The 16,505-nt window shown below is 36.2% G+C and overlaps 1 protein-coding gene across 1 annotated transcript in view; it reads left to right on the forward strand.

Annotated features, from left to right (window-relative positions):
• prkcz (protein kinase C, zeta) overlaps positions 1–13,568 on the forward strand; it is a 131,523-nt gene extending 117,955 nt beyond the window's left edge. Inside the window, exons 15-17 of the mRNA XM_073819855.1 lie at positions 4,256–4,275; positions 4,360–4,475; positions 8,774–13,568. Of these exons, the coding sequence (XP_073675956.1) occupies positions 4,256–4,275; positions 4,360–4,475; positions 8,774–8,861 (224 nt within the window). The 3' untranslated portion in view covers positions 8,862–13,568. The remainder of the gene's footprint in view (positions 1–4,255; positions 4,276–4,359; positions 4,476–8,773) is intronic.
• The last annotated feature ends 2,937 nt before the right edge of the window (positions 13,569–16,505 follow it).

The raw sequence follows: 16,505 nt of genomic DNA on the forward strand, positions 1-16,505 counted from the left end.
ATATAAAAATATGATTTGGAAAAGGGAACAAAGGGAAAATTGAGACCTAGCAGGGTCTTTTGACTTTGGCCACACTTAAGCATTGACCTAGAAACTGCATAACAACGCATTAAAAAACACCCAACCACATATCAGTGAGTTTTGTACAATAAGCACTCACAATTTCTTTAATAAATGTAAAGGCCTGTTTGCTGTCTTTTGACAGACCGACACTAGAGACATTAAGCTGGACTCATGAATTAGACTAAATCGAGAGAGTGAGATAGTAGTGAAAGGAGAGAAGAGAGGCCATCTGTTCCAGTTTGTGCAGATCGGCGTGGAGTGGAACACAGCAGGATCATGTCCTCAAAACACACAGAGAATGTTAGAGAGGCAAAAAGAGTCCAAACGTGAAAACAAACCTTATCTGACCCGTGCTGTTGACGTCCACAGAATCTGTCCATTCTGACAAGTGCTTAACATTCAAGCCTCTACAATACAACAACTACTGTCTCATTCTTTCTTCTTTCTGCCCTTCATTAGTTATCTCCTTGTCCCTTTCTACTTTATTGTCTTATTGTCTGTTATTAAAAACACTTTGAGGTACTTCAGGACTCACGCAAACTGAAGTGTCCCTCACACAAGGACCATTCTCCCTCTTCAGTTCAGTGTTTTTAATGCAGCGAGTAATGGAATATTATTCATTAGTGGCCTTGAGTCAAAAACAAAAATGTCTTGCTTTTTTTTGTCCTTCATTGTGGTTTTATTTGAAAGCAGATGTCACACTGAGTCAACCATTTATAAAAATCTCATAAACAGTAGTATACATGATCTGGTCCAGCTTTGACATTAATAGAATTTATGTTTTTCCATATGAACTTCCTACCCAGATGCTTTTAAAATTCTGCTTTCTTCCAAGCATGTTTCCGCCACTGAATAAAGATTAAAAAAAGTAACTGTGACTTTTTATCCCACAATTCTGACTTTTCTGATTTTTTTTCAATTCTGAAGTTTTTCTTGCAATTGTGAGTTTATATCTCACAATTCCGACTTTCTTTCTCAGAATTTCTCCTTTTTCAGAATATAATGTCCAATTCTGCAGGAGAAAAAGGCTGATATTTTCTCAGAATTGCTACTTTATATCTCACAATTCTGACTTTTTTCTCACAATTGCGAGTTTGTCACATTTCTCAAAAAAAGTCAGAATTGCTACTTTATGTCTCGCAGTTCTGACTTTTTTTCCTCAGAACTAAATGTTTTCTCACAATAGTGAGATTATATCACATAATTAAAGTCTATCATGCAATTCTGAGAAAAACAGTCAGAATTGTGAGTTTGTATCACACAAATCTGAGAAAAATAGTCAGAATTGAGAGTTTGTCATGCGATTGAAAAAAAGGTCAGAATTGTGAGTTTGTATCATGCAATTTTGAGAAAAAAAGTCAGAATTGCGAGTTTGTGTCATGCAATTGAAAAAAAAGGTCAGAATTGTGAGTTTGTATCATGCAATTTTGAGAAAAAAAGTCAGAATTGCGAGTTTGTGTCATGCAATTGAAAAAAAGGTCAGAATTGTGAGTTTGTATCATGCAATTTTGAGAAAAAAGTCAGAATTGCGAGTTTGTGTCATGCAATTGAAAAAAAAGGTCAGAATTGTGAGTTTGTATCATGCAATTTTGAGAAAAAAAGTCAGAATTGCGAGTTTGTGTCATGCAATTGAAAAAAAAAGGTCAGAATTGTGAGTTTGTATCATGCAATTTTGAGAAAAAAGTCAGAATTGCGAGTTTGTGTCATGCAATTAAAAAAAAAGGTCAGAATTGTGAGTTTGTATCATGCAATTTTGAGAAAAAAAGTCAGAATTGCGAGTTTGTGTCATGCAATTGAAAAAAAAGGTCAGAATTGTGAGTTTGTATCATGCAAGTTTGAGAAAAAAAGTTAGAAGTATGAGTTTGTATGATGACACAAAAAAAAAATATATATTTTTTTTCAAATTCAGTAGTGGAAACAGGCTTCTATACAAAGAAATATTTTTGTATTTTTGAGTTTCTATCATGTAATTCTGAGAAAAACAGAATTGTGAGTTTGTATTACACAATTCTAAGAAAAAAGTCAGAATTGTAAGTTTGCATCATGCAATTCTGAGAAAAAAGTCAGAATTGCGAGTTTGTATCATGCAATTTTGAGAAAAAGAGTCAGAATTGTAAGTTTGTATCATGCATTTCTGAGAAAAAAGTCAGAATTACGAGTTTGTATCATGGAATTCTGGGAAAAAAAGTCAGAATTGTGAGTTTATATCATGCAGTCCTGAGAAAAAAGTTAGAATTTTGAGTTTACATCATGCAATTGAAAAAAAGGTCAGAATTGTGAGTTTTTATCATGCAATTTCGAGAAAAAAAGTCAGAATTGCGAGTTTGTATCATGCAATTTTGAGAAAAAAAAGTCAGAATTGCGAGTTTGTGTCATGCAATTGAAAAAAAGAAAAGGTCAGAATTGTGAGTTTGTATCATGCAAGTTTGAGAAAAAAAGTTAGAAGTACGAGTTTGTATGATGACACAAAAAAAAAAATATATATATTGTCAAATTCAGTAGTGGAAACAGGCTTCTATACAAAGAAATATTTTTGTATTTTTGAGTTTCTATCATGCAATTCTGAGAAAAACAGAATTGTGAGTTTGTATTACACAATTCTAAGAAAAAAGTCAGAATTGTAAGTTTGCATCATGCAATTCTGAGAAAAAAGTCAGAATTGCGAGTTTGTATCATGCAATTTTGAGAAAAAGAGTCAGAATTGTATCATGCATTTCTGAGAAAAAAGTCAGAATTACGAGTTTGTATCATGGAATTCTGGGAAAAAAAGTCAGAATTGTGAGTTTATATCATGCAGTCCTGAGAAAAAAGTTTATATCATGCAATTCTGAGAAAAAAAGTCAGAATTCCAAGTTTGTCACACAATTTTGAGAAAAAAGTCAGAATTGCGAGTTTGTATCATGCAGTTCTGAGAAAAAAGTAAGAATTGCAAGCTTGTATTATGGAATTCTGAGGAAAAAAGTCAGAATTGCAAGTTTGTATTATGGAATTCTGAGGAAAAAAGTCAGAATTGCAAGTTTGTATTATGGAATTCTGAGGAAAAAAGTCAGAATTGCGAGTTTGTATCATGCAGTTCTGAGAAAAAAGTAAGAATTGCAAGCTTGTATTATGGAATTCTGAGAAAAAAGTAAGAATTGCAAGCTTGTATTATGGAATTCTGAGGAAAAAAGTCAGAATTGCGAGTTTGTATCATGCAGTCCTGAGAAAAAAGTTAGAATTTTGAGTTTATATCATGCAATTCTGAGAAAAAAAAAGTCAGAATTCCAAGTTTGTCACACAATTTTAAGATAAAAGTCAGAATTGCGAGTTTGTATCATGCAGTTCTGAGAAAAAAGTAAGAATTGCAAGCTTGTATTATGGAATTCTGAGGGAAAAAGTCAGAATTGCGAATTTGTATCACGACAAACAAAAAAGTCGCAATTACCTTTATTTTTTTATTCAGTGGTGGAAACGGGGTCCATACGAAAAAAATGTCGACTTTAAATTGTATTTCTTTTGTTTAATTCCATACGAAAAAATATAAACAAAAACCAGTCATTCTAATGTAATATGTGCTGGTTTACCCATTGTTTTTGTTTTTAAATGTAATTTTTTATTATTATTATATTTTTGCTCGCTCATGGACTCTGATACTCCTGATACTACTGACTAAAAATTTCCACTGGGAACTTCCTCAAGATTTAATTCCCTGCTGCAAGGGAAGTTGCTAAATTCGGAAGGAGTCATGCATAGTCCATTAGGGTACCATGTGGTTAGCTTAGCAACATGATAACAATAGACTCTGTTGGAATCAATTGTAAATTTAATCACCTGCACGGACTGCTATTTGTGTTGCTGCCTACGTAGAGTGGCCCAAACCAGAGTCCTATGTAGGGCTCAACAAAAAGAATTGATTTATTTTTTGGCTCAATCAGGCCAATAGTTCAGATTTTTACTTGCCCTAGATGGCAACATTTTTCTTTCCCTAGCTTTTCAGCATTTTGGCAACACTACTCCTATTCACTTATAAAGTTCCCCAAAGAACCTTTCAGAGAACAGTTCTTAAAAGAACCATTTTTTTGTGTGTGAAGAACATTTTAAAAATCTTTAAACTATAAAGAACCTATTGTGGGAATAGAAAGGTTCCATAAATGTGACAGATACCAGTAAAGAATCTTTGCTTTTAAGAATGTCGTTGATCTCTGCAATGTAGACCGTGTAGCCAAGGACAAAGTTTTGGAAACGAGAGCATAGAAGTTAATAGAAGTCGGAGTGGATTCCGTTCTAATTGGTCATTTTCTCACTTTTCTCCTCTAGCTGGAACAGAAGCAGGTGACGCCACCGTTCAAACCTCAGATCACAGACGACTACGGTTTAGACAACTTTGACACGCAGTTCACCAACGAACCCGTGCAGCTGACACCAGACGACGAGTAAGTATTGAAAAATGTTATGCTTGGCCGAAGGGCGTTTCATTACCACAAATGATCAGTAAAGATCTCCTACAGAAGAATCACTCCACCTGTTTTTCCAAGGACCTGTTCAGATGCTAAAAACCGCTAATACGACTGGACTCGTGTTTGGTAGAATGCGTCCAAATTTGAATTATGAAAAGACAAACTGGCATCTCCTTACACACGGTAACATCTTCCAAATGTTTAAATACAAATTAAAGTCAGTCGTCACTTCTGCGGAATCCATCTCGAGAGCGATTATGTAATAATTTAACGACTTCAAAGTTACATGACTGCACCGGCAGAAGATTTAGGCGTTTAATGACGGGGGTTTCCACTCAGCTTGATTCTGCTGGTCAGGATGGTGAGGTTTATGTCTAAGATTCCCCTTCAGAAGTGAGAGCGAGATGAAGTGAAATGGTTTACCCATCTGGAGGCTATCGTCAAGAGGTGGTGATGTCATATGGAAACATCCCCTCTGGAGTTTCTGATTGCTTTACAGTATGAGGTGCACTGAAAAGGGCCACACTGAAAGGGAGGACAAAGAACAGCTCTTAAATGGCAAAAACCTGATGCCGAGAGGCATTAAAAACCAGAGATTCGTGTGGAAACTGGCTTTAATCAGTGTGAAGTGAGTTTCTAGGGGGGCTTTTATGCTTTCAAGTCTTTTCTTCGGCCGCTCATTCATAAACTCGGTCCTTTTGAATAGCGCCGTGATTAAAACAAGTGCTAAAATAAGAGAAAGGCTAGTCAACTCAATGCAAAAAATGTGCATTTATTTGATGGTGGAGGATTGTAGGTTGACTCATGGCATGTCTGAATACATTTGGGTCAGTTGTTGAGGTCTCGCCCCATTTCTCTCAAGAGATTCTTCAGACATTCCAGTCATTCTGTGTGGAGGACAATTGTGCCGGGCTTTGAGACGCATTGTTCTGTAGAGGTGTATTTCTCTGGAGAGGGACTCTAGGCTTCACAATGACTTTTATATTTGGCTGAATTTGTTATTCTGATTTGATCCATAGAGACAGGCAGTACTTAAGCTCTAAAAAGGATTCCTGTTTTCAATTTACATTAAATGGAGCTCCAAAAATGCATCCCTGAAAGAGGGCGGCATCTTTGATTAACAATGTGATTTGGTACCATGACTGAAATGCATCCTGTTATCGCCAAAATCTGAGTGCTGTGCATTCAAAACTTACAATGCTGACTAGGGTTATGCAAAAGTTAAAAGAATTAGATTGCTTTCAGTGGAATTGGATTGGAATTGGAATGACAGATTGAATTGAATCTATCTATCGTTTAATTGTATATTGTTCCATCCATTCATCCTTCTATCTATCATTTCATCCATCCTTCTATCGTTCAATCCATCTCTCCTTGTTCAATCTGTTGTTCCATCCACCTATCCATTTATCCATCCTTCTAGCATTTCATTCATCCATCCTTGTTCTATCATTCTGTCTGCTGTTTCATCCATCTATCCTCATTCTATTGTTCTGTTGTTCCATCCATTTATCCATCCTTGTTTTATCTGTTGTTCCATCCATCCATACTTCTATCATTCCAGCCATCCATCCACCCATCCATCAATCCTTGTTCTATCTGTTGTTTCATCCTTCTATGCATCCATTTATCCAGCCTTGTTCTGTCTATTGTTCCACCCATCCATCCATCCTTCTGTTGTTCCATCCATCCATCCTTGTTCTATTCTATCTGTTGTTCCATCCATCCATCCATCCAATTTTCTATCTATTGCTTCATCCATCTATTCTCGTTCTATGTTGTTCCATCCATCTATCCATCCTTGTTTTATCTGTTGTTCCATCCATCCTTTTATCCAGCATTCTATCCATCCATCCTCATTCTATCTGTTGTTCCATCCATCCATCCTTGTTTTATCTATTGTTCATCCATCATCCTTGTTTTATCTATTGTTCATCCATCCATCCTTCTATGTATCATTTCATCCATCCTTATTCTATCATTCTATTGGTTTGTCTATTCATCCATCCTTGTTTTTTTTCTATTGATCCATACATCCATCTATCCTTCTATCTGTCATTCCATCCATCTATCCTCGTTCCATCATTCTATCTGTTGTTCCATCCACCTATCCATTCTTCTATCCTTCTATCATTCCATCCATCCATCCTTCTTTCTATCATTCCATCCATCCTTGTTCTATCATTCTATTTGTCTATCAATCTATCCATCCTCATTTTATGGTTCTATTTGTTGTTCCATCCATCCATTGTTTTATCTATTGTTCCATATATCCATCCATCTTTCCATCTTTCCATCCATCTATCCTTGTTCTGTCGTTCTATCTGTTGTTCCATCCACCTATCTATCCATCCTTCTATCTATCATTCCATTCATGCTCCTTCTAACATTCTATCTGTTGTTTTACCCATCCATCTATTCATCCGTCATTGCTTTATCTATTGCTTAATCCATCCATCTGAGTTTCAATTGATTCTACTTCTTTAGATTCAAATTTGTTGCAAATCTGCATCCTGTTTACTACCTTAAATCTAATTTAGTTTGAATTCAGGAATTCCAACATTCTCAGTTCAACTCCAATGGAGTGCAACTCTGGTGCTTACAAATAAGTTCATTGAGTATCTTGAGGTGATTTGATATTTTCACTCTCCATGAGAAGCCCAAGATGCACTTCATTTAACTCTGAACATTAACTATGGAGTACACAATCATTGCAGTCTACAAGCCGACTGAAGTCAATTTGTCGGTAAACCTGTCACTCATAATTAGCAGAACGCAAGCGGGCCGCAGCCAGATGAACTGACAGACAGTAATCTATAGAGCCACGACGGGTTCTTAGTTCAATACGAGATTTTCCGAGCAGGCTTCAAAGGAACGCAGCAGCCAGACACTTCAAAAGCGGAGCGAGCTCTGGAAAAGCCTGACGTCCCACTCTGTGGAGGAGAAGAGGAGGAGGAGGAAGTGATGGAAGCCTTTTTTGTTTGACGGTTCTGGCAGACGAAAAAAGAGGGTGGGGGGTGAAATCCTTCCTTGTAAGAGATTTAGTCTGTTGGATTAAAGGAAAGTGCATCCAGAGTGGGATGTGTCTCAGAGCACAGCGGAAAAGGATGAACTGGAATCCATTGCGACTAGAGACACGATTCCCTTTTACATGCTCACACAAACAGCTTATAAAGGGAACTTGGATTCCCAATGCATTATTATCTAGTTTAGTCGACTACACAAAATTGACAAAGTACACCATCTTTGAAAAGTTTGCGGTCAGTAAGGTCTTTCTTTCGTTCATTCTTTCTTTTGAATAAGCTCCACCTTGTAATTCTTTTCTGAGGAAACATTTGTGCAGCAAAGAGGCTTGTTTATTTTGGTCAGCGCCCAGAACGTCCGTCTTTCTGTGTTTCTTCCTCTGCGGCATCACACATTTCCCCCCTGCACTCCCTTTGAAACCCGAGCCTGATATTACAGCATAGAGGTGTCATTCATGTTATTTTAGGTTTTACTCTTGCTGGAGGCATTTCGACCCCACACACACCCACATACAGTCAAGTGGCCCTCCGGGGACTTTATTCAAACAGACACAGCACAAACACAATTCGGCACTGATCCCGGATCTGGTGAAATATCAGTTCCTACAGAGCTTGTTATAGAGGAGAATTGTCCTCCGCGGACCGTGTTTGACAGAACGTGATAAACGAGTTTTGAATCGGTTCAGCATTACGCCATAGAAGAGGTGGAGCATTACAGCAGTGCGGTATCCTCAGTAGGATGATAAAATAGATCAATGGATTCTTGAGGTTCTGAAGAGCAAGAGGTCTGATTTCAGCAAGAATGTTACCATGTCTTTAGACATGTGAAGGATCACTGCCAGTGCAGAAAATAGCCGAGAGGAGAAAGACGCCGCTGAGTTTCTCAATTGTACTCTAGTGAAATTCTGTCTGCCCACTGCTGTAGTTAGAGCCCCCTTTGTGGTTAACCAGCCCCTCGACGCAGATGAGGAAAGGTTGTTGTTGTTTCTGTTGGGCTGGCTGCATTTACAGATGTGCTCATAAGTTTACATATCCCCCGTGTAGCCTTTTTGAAACTTGTAATAATAATAGAATAAATGTACATGTAAAAGATGATGCCAGCAACTTCTTTCTCATTCTCTGCAGTGCTTATTAGCACCTAACAGAAATTCAATTCATCAAACCTTCACTTTTCCCCTAATTTTTGCTTTAAGCCACAGTGCGGGATTGAATTGTAGTTCTTTCATTAATAATGTTGGTTTCTCTCCTCAGGGATGTGATAAAGAGAATAGACCAGTCTGAGTTTGAGGGATTCGAGTACATCAATCCTCTGCTGCTTTCCAATGAAGAAACCATATGAGGGAAGAACAATACGGCTGATGTTTCTCTGCCTGCGGCTCCACAAGACTACAACAGCTGAGTTTAGCTCAGACTGTGTATTCACAGAAAAAAAAAAAAACTGTGGAAAAGACAAAAAAGCAACACTAAGACTTGAAGTTCCGGACCCTCCTTGAGTTATTTTGGGGTTGCACTGGAAGAAGAAGCGACTGGAGGAACTTCAGAAAACAAACTCCGAACCATTCCCCAAATTTCAGCTGTTGATTGTCTTCCTGCTTCCCAGCATCCTTTTTGATTTTCACGCCCATGTTTGTGTGTGTCTGGGACTCTGAGTCCTTCGATGTGTGCCTGCGTCCATCAGAGACTACATTTCCCATCAACCCTAGCTAAATATGACAGTTCTAACTTAATGTGCACTTTTATTTTCGATTTTTTAATTTTATTTTTTGATTCTCTTTAATCTTGTGTGGGGCGCGTCCTCAAGCAAAACAAGAATGTATAATGTTCAAAGGTAAAAAAAAAAAAAAAAAAAAATGTTGTATTATAGTGTAGGTAGCCAATCGAAGAATTTATGATGCCTTCTATGATGCAAAGTGGCACATTTTAATTCATGACCATGATGGTTTCATCCACAGTGGGTAGCTGTGGTTCAAACCACAAGCTTTTAACCACCCATGTTGGTTTTACAGAGTAAATGGGAGATAAAATGTGTTTTTTGAAGAAGTGCCTCAAAGATCCAAAATTCACGATGCTCCAAACTGCTCTGAACTCCACGCTAGTGGAGTTGTTTTTCCAATGCACCATCCAATGAGGAAGTGAGCTGCAGGTGTTAATTTATTATTATTATTATTATTTTTTTTTTTACATAACACAAAGACACTGATACATATGTTGAAACTAAGACATGAAGGTTAGACACTGAATGACCACAAAGCCCAATTACATCAGACTGGCAGTAATATCACCAACCTAGGCTCATTAGAAAAACGTGCCTCTATCCACATTTTTGCAAAACACCAAAAATGCACCTAGAGATACATTTTTAATGCAGTTTCTAGCTGAAGTGAACACTACCAGCAGTAAAACACTAAGAACTATTATTTCTTTTTACACAAATTATGATTACAGGGCAGATTAATCGATAATAAATGTATTTATTAATTAAATAAACTTATTTTTGCACAGTTCCTTGCACAATATTATGTTAGGACCACAAGACACTTTATAGTGCATGTGTTTGTAATACATATTGACATTTACAACATACAACCAGTTTTTTTCCCATATCCACCTTTTTCTTTAACGTGGAAGTAAGCCTGTGGGTGAGACTTTCAGTTCATAATCTGCCAATAAGAAAATAACAAGAAGAATAACAGTGTGCGGTAAACGGTAAAACTGCACTACAAACCAGTGTGCTCAAAGATAAAACATTAAAATAATATGGTAAGATACACCAATTTGCAATATCAAGCAGCACAACGAGCTGTACAGAAAATAAGAAAACAAAAATTGCTAGACATGGATAAGACAAAAGCCAGACCCTTAAAATTTACAAATGGCCATGTCCGCTCTTACGGGAAGAAAAAGGTGGATGGTAAACTTGCTCGGTTGCTCACCCAGTACAGCATTGCACTTAAGATGCAATGAATCCTGTGAAATTCATGATAGAAGAGCTCAAAGACTTGTAGGAACAAGTTTAAAATTACTTACGTTTGCTTTTGTTAACATTTCAGGTGTAGGGTCAGTACTAAGGCTGGGTTTTGACACAAATTTCACAATTCGATTTAATATTGATTATTTTGTACATATGAGGTATAATGCAAATTTTCTCAAGGAAAAAAATCACTCTAATGCTGTAAAATATACATGAGAGTTGGTACGGCATTACTTTAATACTAAAGATCAAAATTAGCTGATTTGTATACACTTAAAATACACTCAGCAAAGTTTTTATAATATTAAAGTTAACTTTAAATTACATAATTATGTCTACAATTCGTTTTTTTTTTTCAAACCTAAATTAAATACTGAAGAACATCAAAAACGATAATGAAGAGGAAATACTCACCTGCATTTTTCTAGCTGACTAACGAGTGAGGTAAATTTGACGTTAAGGTTTTGTTTACAAGCTATTGACGTCTTTGCACGGTTGAAACACGGATTGAACGATTACATGAGACATGATACGGATTTCGGTAAGTTGTATTTATTCTTTTAACATACCTTCGGATGTAAATTCATATTTATTTCGAGAGCTGAGCAGACGACTAGTTGACGTGAACTCCCGCTTCTCTTGAACTGAGGCGCTGTCACTTCACAATAAACAGCGCCAAAACGGTGTTTATTGTTTGAATAATGTAATAAAATGGACATAATTTGAAATCTGAGACCTGTTTTCATATCAAAAGTAACAAAGCACAAAGTTTAATGCGATTTATTGGATAGGAGGTGCGCTAAAATGAACTGAAACAGGTTATATGGCTATAAGGCTCGATTCTTAGGATTAAAGAATCAATATCATTCGATAAATCAATTTTTTTTTTCACCCAGCCCTAGACAGTACTGTATTTCATATAATTTTGTTTCCGACCTGCGAAACGCACAGCAAACAACAGTAAAAAAACGTTAATAGACGTTAATTCATGTTCATCTAATACTCATGAAACTGAGCGCCACTCACTGGACATTTCACGTTGAAAACAACGCAATATAATTTTGCATTAATGTCACCACAGGCACGTTTTTCCTAATGACCCTTGGTTTCATTACAAATGCACACTATATTACTAAATGGCTGCTCCTCACTCTGCTAAGAGGGTTTTGTGTTATACTCATGTGATCTGTCAATAACGTGCTGTTGAGATGTTGTGGAGAGCGAGAAATCACAACAAAGGGTTTGTACATCATGTAGCTGGTGTTGTTTGGTGGTAAAATTGTGCAACAGTGATGTGACTGAATCTCAGATGACCTAAACACGGCAGAACTGTCTTTGTAGTTGCAGTCAAATGCTCAAAGTCAACACTCAATATAAAACACAGTTAGCACAGAATGCTAATCTTATATCATTCAGTGATGGGCTGTGTTCTCAATGGAGTTCTAGACTACTACAGTACTCATAGTATACACTGTATTCTATCTGCTATTTTCATTAATAGTAGGGAAAATGATTGTCACTATTCCACACTAAACACTTTGGAAATTAGTATGCTACACTGTCACGTTACCTTGTGATGTTGCGTATAAGCAACTAATGACTATTTTGTATTTTAAAATCAGTTTTAGGCAAAATAATGAGCCAGAAAAACGGAAATGGAAGGGCAAGTTGTGTGTATTATGGGATATGTTATTCTGCGCTGTGTGTGTCTTGGCAAATGTAGTAGGTCATCTGGGTATCCCATGCATACTGTGCACAGTATACATACTGCAGAGAGTAGCATGTTAGTATGCTAGACTCACTAAACCGTATCTATTTAAATTCCAGGCCACACAAAAAAGCTAACTTTTATTCCCTTTAAAGAATAAAAGCAGCCAATCACAGGCTAGCTTGACTGATTAATCCCTCTCAGTGATAAGGTGTTGTGTTATTAAGCAACTAGATATGTTTTCTATCTTCCATTGCATTTAATCTTCAAGTTTTGGGTTTTTTACTCCCCTCTCTTCCTGGAGAGCGAAGACGACACTAGATGCAAACGCTTTGATGAAATCAGACCTGTAAGAAGAATTGCTGCCATGTTAACAGGATTAATTAGCTGCTTTTGTGTCAGACAGTAGCGAGATTAGCAGACGGCCTAAGAACAAAGAACGGCCCGGGAGATAACAAGCGTGACGAACGTAACGATAACGAGGTGGAGAGCAAAGCCAGATTTTCCCCAGCATGTTTTCAGCTGTCTAATGAAAAGCTGGTACAAAAACAGGCACAAAATTTCGATCAACTTCACTATTTATGACGGGAACTTGAGGTGAACGCAAACGGTCAACAAGTGGCATTCCGGTATAGTGCTAGTGGAAATCAGGTTTTTAATATGACATTATTTAGCTCATTCCTGCAAACCAATGATTATTTTTTACAAACTGTATGAAAAACACTATGGTACTATGGTGTATTACAAAGGACCAAGGACCAATAAATCATCTTCATCTGACCAACATTTTAATTTTCCAACAGCTTGAGCTAATGTACAGAATCCATGTGAAACGGATTTATGATTGTCCTTTGTTGGGGTTTTATTCATGTTTATTATTTCAACTGGAATGAGTTTGGCATAATTGTAAATAACTGTAATTTAACCCTTAAAAATTTTCACACAAAACAAAATAAATCTGTTTCTGCATCATTATAAGAGAGTGTCCCGGCCGCTAGTCTCAAACGCAGAGCCCAAGACTGCAATAAAACACAAGGTTCCTGTCCCTGAAAGCATTTTAAGCGAGAAATTTCCATTATTTATCAACTTGCCAAATACAAAAGCTGTCGCAAGCTGTTTTCTTTCTTTTCGGTTCTTTCCTTATGTTGAGTCCAAAGCAAATGACGCTCTTATCAATGTGCTACAGGGGAATACTTTTATATTTGAAGTGTTTGTTTTATAAATTATTGTAAATGAAAGCTCTAGTCGAGTTTCTGTGGGCTGAGGGTGGGAGAGAGAGAGATGTGAACATGTCTTTGGTTTTATGAAGTTAAGTCTTACGCATCTTAGATAACAACTGTAAATCAGTAAATGTTCATTGTAATGACTTCACATTTCCTGTCTCATGATTTCTGGGTGTGGAGAAAAAAAAAGAAAAACACTGGTCTGTGAGAGAGCACTGTTTTTATTGCACAATGTATATTCATCAATCATATTTGAGGAATAGTTCACACTAAAATCTAAATGTATTGACCTTTAGGTCATCGAAGATGTAGATGAGCTTGTTTGTTCATCTCAACAGGTTTGGAGAAATACAGCAGTACTTGCTCACCAATGGATCCTATGCAGTGAATGGGTGATATCAGAATGAGAGTCCAAACAGCTATTAAAAACATCACAGTGATCCACAAGCTGTGAGTTTGTAATAAACAACCCCATAATTATATTTCAAAAGTTGCTTCTGGATAAAATATGAGCAAAAATATGCACATATCTAACACTGTTTCCAAAGAAAACGGTCTAAAACAGTTCATTTTTAGGCTAGAAGCAACAGTTTAAAGGTAAAACACTGTAATGATGGATTTGTTTCTTACAAACACGGCTTTTCAATTTACAAGACGTTAATTGATGGATTGGAGTCGTGTGGATTACTTGTGGATTGTGATGTATTTATCAGCTGTTTGGACTCTCATTCCTACGGCACCTATTTGCTGCAGAGGATCCATTGGTGAGCAAGAGATGTAAGGCACATTCTTTTCGAGAAACAAACTTATTTACATCTTGGATGGCCTAAGAGTGAGTAAATCTAAAGAGTAAATCTTCGTTCTTGTTTTTTTTTTAATCTCGCAATTCTGACGTTTTTTCCTCAGAATTGTGAGGTCAAAATACATACCCCTTTCAGAATTTGCAAAATGGGATCATATAAAATGCATGTTATTGTTTAATTAGTACTGACCTGAATAAGATATTTCACATAAAAGATGTTGACATATAGTCCACAAGAGAAAATAATAGTTGAAGTTATAAAAATGACCCCATTCAAAAGTTTACATCCCTTGGTTTTTAATACTGTGTTGTTACCTGAATAATCAACAGCTGTGTTTTTTTGTTTAGTGATAGTTGTTCATGAGTACCTTGTTTGTCCTGAACAGTTAAACTGCCTGCTGTTCTTCAGAAAAATCCTTCAGGTCCCTCAAATTCTTTGGTTTTTCAGCCTTTTTGTGTATTCAAACCATTTCCAACAATGACTTCTGGGAAACATGTAACTATCTTCTGTAGCTTCTGAAGGGCAGTACTAAATTAAAAAATATGATATTTAGGCAAAATAAGAAAAATGTACACATCTCCATTCTGTTCAAAAGTGTTCACCCCCTGATTCTTAATGTATGGTTTTTCCTTCTGGAGCATCAATAAGCGTTTGAACCTTCTGTGATAGTTGCATATGAGTCCCTCAGTTGTTCTCAGTGTGAAATGATGGATCTTAAAATCATACAGTCATTGTTGGAAAGGGTTCAAATACACAAAAATGCTGGAAAACCAAGGAATTTGTGGGACCTGAAGGAATTTTCTTAAGAACAGCAGGCAGTTTAACTGTTCAGGACAGGGCCTCATGAACAACTATCACTAAACAAAGCTGTGGATCATTCAGGTAAGAACCAAGGAGATGTAAACTTTTGCACAGGGTCATTTTAATAAATTCAACTATTATTTTCTCTGGTGGACTGTATGTAAACATCTTTTATGTGAAATATCTTATTCAGGTCAGTACTAAATAAACAGTAACATGCATTTTGTATGGTCCCTCTTATTTTGTTAAAATAATTTACAAAACTTTTGACCTGTAAACTCGCAATTGCATGTAATAAAGTCAGAATCGCGACATAACTCGAAATTCAGACTTTTTTCTCATAATTGAGAGTTATAAAATCACAATAGCGGGATTTAAACTCGCTACTGTTTTTTTTCCTCGCGAGTTTGTATCTCGCAATTCTGACGTTCTTTCTCACAATTCCGAGTTTATATCTCACAATCTCTCAACTGTGAGTTAAGTCCAATTCTGAGGGAGGGGTAAAGACTGATAATGACTGATAAGTTTGTATCTCAAAATTCTGACCTAATAAATCACAATTGTGTGTTATAAAATCATATTTACAATATATAAACAAAAACGTTACAACTGCAAGAACAAGCAATTCTGAGTTTATATGTATAGAAATAGTCGCAATTCAGATTTTTTCTCAGAATTTTGAGATAGAAACTCGCTATTGTGAGTTAAAAAGTCAGAATTGACAAACTCAAAATTCAAACTTTTTTTCTCAGAGATGTGTAATATAATCTCATACTTGAGTTTAAAAGACTGATATATTCTCAGAATTGCAAGTTTATATCTCGAAACTCACTTAACTCACAATTGCATGTTATAAAATCATAATTACGATATATAAATTCTTATGACTTCTAGATATAAACTAGCAATTCTGAGAAAAAAGTCACAATTGTGAGTTTATATCTCGCAATTCAGACTTTCTTTCTCAGAATTGCAACTATTTCTCAGAACTGCTGCTTTGTATCATGCAATTCTAAAAAAAAACCTGTTGCAATTCTTACTTTATACCTCGCAATTGTGAGTTTCTTTCTCACAATTCTGAGATAAAAAGTCAGAAATGCGAGTTTATATCTTGCAATTCTTAGAAAAAAGTCAGAACTGCCAAATGTAAACTCGCAAATGTGAGAAAAGGTCAGAATTGTGAGATAAAAAGTCATAGTTACTTTTTGAATTTTTTATTCAGTGGTGGAAATGGGCTTTCATACATAACTCAAAATGCAGATTCATTTTTAAATAACATATGTACATCTAAAGACTAGCTTGTCATTAAATACCAACGTATTTAAACTATTCCTTTCCAGGTCTTTGGTTATAGTAATCAGAATGTTAATCAAAATCAAAATGCAACATAAAGGAAAAAACAAGTCTAAAATAATATAAGAGAAATGACTTTTCATCACCAAATAACATCTTCATGCATCTCTGATAAACATTGCGC

Source organism: Garra rufa, chromosome 15, assembly GCF_049309525.1.
Source record: "Garra rufa chromosome 15, GarRuf1.0, whole genome shotgun sequence".
In the NCBI taxonomy this organism is placed as follows: domain Eukaryota; kingdom Metazoa; phylum Chordata; class Actinopteri; order Cypriniformes; family Cyprinidae; genus Garra; species Garra rufa.